General features: G+C 57.6%; 1 protein-coding gene across 1 annotated transcript; it reads left to right on the top strand.

Annotated features, from left to right (window-relative positions):
* The first annotated feature begins 286 nt into the window (after nt 1-286).
* On the top strand, nt 287-1,849 carry LOC124696649 (ACT domain-containing protein ACR8-like). Its single transcript, XM_047229351.1, has 4 exons — nt 287-382; nt 455-631; nt 746-1,384; nt 1,472-1,849. The coding sequence occupies exons 1-4, from the start codon at nt 287-289 to the stop codon at nt 1,847-1,849; spliced, it is 1,290 nt and encodes a 429-aa protein (XP_047085307.1).
* Nucleotides 1,850-2,155: the final 306 nt, after the last annotated feature.

Raw genomic sequence — 2,155 nt, 5'->3', positions numbered from 1 at the left:
CTCCGGTGTTCAATTTTTTAGGAGTGACAGAAGAAGTCCCGCTCCCCCGTTGACATAAACACCGCCCCCAATCCCACTCCCACCACGAACATTGCCCCTAGTCCGTTCCCAAATCCCAGTTCGATCCAGCTAAAGCGAGCGACAAAAGAAGAAGAAGCCTCGGAACCCAAGCTCCGCCCGCCCTTCGTTGGGCTGGTACGGTGCCTGCTGGTGGCTTGTCGGAGGATCAAAGCCGGAGCGGTCTCAAGCGGAGAAGAAGCGTGTGGTGTGGTTTGAGAAGCCGGCGATGCAGTGGGTAGACGAAAACAATAAGCTGATCAGGATGAACACCGCCAAGGTGGTGATCGACAACGCCGTCTGCCCCACGGCCACGCTGGTGAAGGTGCGTCACCCATTCGGTTTCCTGCCGGCGCGTTCTGCTTGCCTTTCTTGATTGGACGGACGGCGGTTGCAGGTTCATATTGCGACGAAGAGAGGCGTCCTGCTCGACGCGTTGCAGCTGTTCGCCGACCTTGACCTCTCCGTCAAGGCCTACATCTCGTGCGACGGCTGGTGGTTCATGTACGTCTTCCACGTCACCGACCGCTTCGGCCGCAAGCTCACCGACGGCGTCATCGACTACATTCAGCAGGTAGGATAGCCACCGCTCCACATAATCTTGTCGGAGTACTTTCATTCTGCGGACGCGCGCCGGAGCCGGAAATGGGCTAGCATTCCTTTACTCGATTTCTTGATTTGGTCGCAGTCTGTTGGGGCCTGGACCGAGCCGTCGCAACCGGTGGCGCTCGCGGGGCTGACGGTGCTGGAGCTCACGGGCGCCGACCGCACGGGGCTCATCTCCGAGTTGTTCGCCGTGCTTGCCGACATGGGCTGCAGCGTCGCCGCCGCCAGTGCCTGGACGCACCGCGGCCGCCTGGCCTGCCTCGTGTACCTGCGCGACGACGACGCCGTCCGCGTGGCGCGCATTGAGTCCCGCCTCGGCCCCCTCTTCCGCGGAGTCTCTGACGACGCCAGCGCCGGCGTGGTCGCCGTCCCCGCCTGCTCCGTTCCGCATGCCGACCGGCGCCTCCACCAGCTCATGTGGGCGGCCAGAGACCCCGACCGCGCGTTCCCCACCCCGTCCGTGTCCGTTGAGAGCTGGGAGCGCGGGTACTCGGTGGTCACCGTGCAGTGCCCGGACCGCCCCAAGCTGCTCTACGACGTCGTTTGCACTCTCGCCGACATGGACTACCTCGTCGTCGAAGGCACCGTCGACACCAGCCGCGGCGAGGCGCTACATGAGTTTTACATTCGGAACGCCGACGGTAGCCCCACCAGCTCCGAGGCTGAGATGCATAGAGTGAGCCAGCGCCTCCAAGACGCCATCGAACGGAGATCATTCGAGGTAATCTAATTAAGTTTGGCACCGCAAATCTTTCACATTCATTCATGGCTACTCATCATATATGTGTGTTGATTTCTGAATTTCCAGGGAGTGAGGTTGGAGTTGTGCACGCCGGACCGCCCTGGGTTGCTGTCAGACGTCACCAGGACATTCCGGGAGAATGGATTGCTCGTCGCCCAGGCCGAGGTTTCGACCAAGGGCGACATGGCCACCAGTGTGTTCTACGTGACCGGCACCACCGCCGGCCAGCCAGTCCACCAAAGTGCCATCGACGCCGTGAGGGAGAGGGTTGGCATTGACCGCCTTGTCGTCGAGGAGCACCGGCCGCAGCTCTACGAGGATGACCACGATGGCGATGGAACTGGTCTGCTCTACAGCCTGGGCAACCTTGTGAAGATGAAATTCTACAACCTGGGTCTGATCTGGATGTCTCCGTTCAGAAATAAGAGTCGCAGATTTATTTAGATTCACATCTATCTACACACTAAAGCATGTCGATGCATGAAACACTTATTTCCGAATGAAGGATGTATGTATATAACAGCCAATACATAGGGAGATAGGAATAAAATTAAAAGGAAGTGTGGGTGTTCAACCACAACTCTCCCAAAGCAGAAACCAAGCAGCACTTGACCAAACAACACTTCACTTCACACCCAATATTTTCGTGTGCACTGAAGAGACAAGATGTAGCCTAAGAGAAAGTTCGGACGTCTGACATATCCCATTCAGATCAAGAAAAACAGTTTTTTTTTTCAAGAATACACTCTG

Source organism: Lolium rigidum, chromosome 3 (assembly GCF_022539505.1).
Source record: "Lolium rigidum isolate FL_2022 chromosome 3, APGP_CSIRO_Lrig_0.1, whole genome shotgun sequence".
NCBI classification, from domain to species: domain Eukaryota; kingdom Viridiplantae; phylum Streptophyta; class Magnoliopsida; order Poales; family Poaceae; genus Lolium; species Lolium rigidum.
The sequence above is the reverse complement of the archived record's forward strand: the minus strand, read 5'-3'. Positions and strand labels throughout refer to the sequence as shown.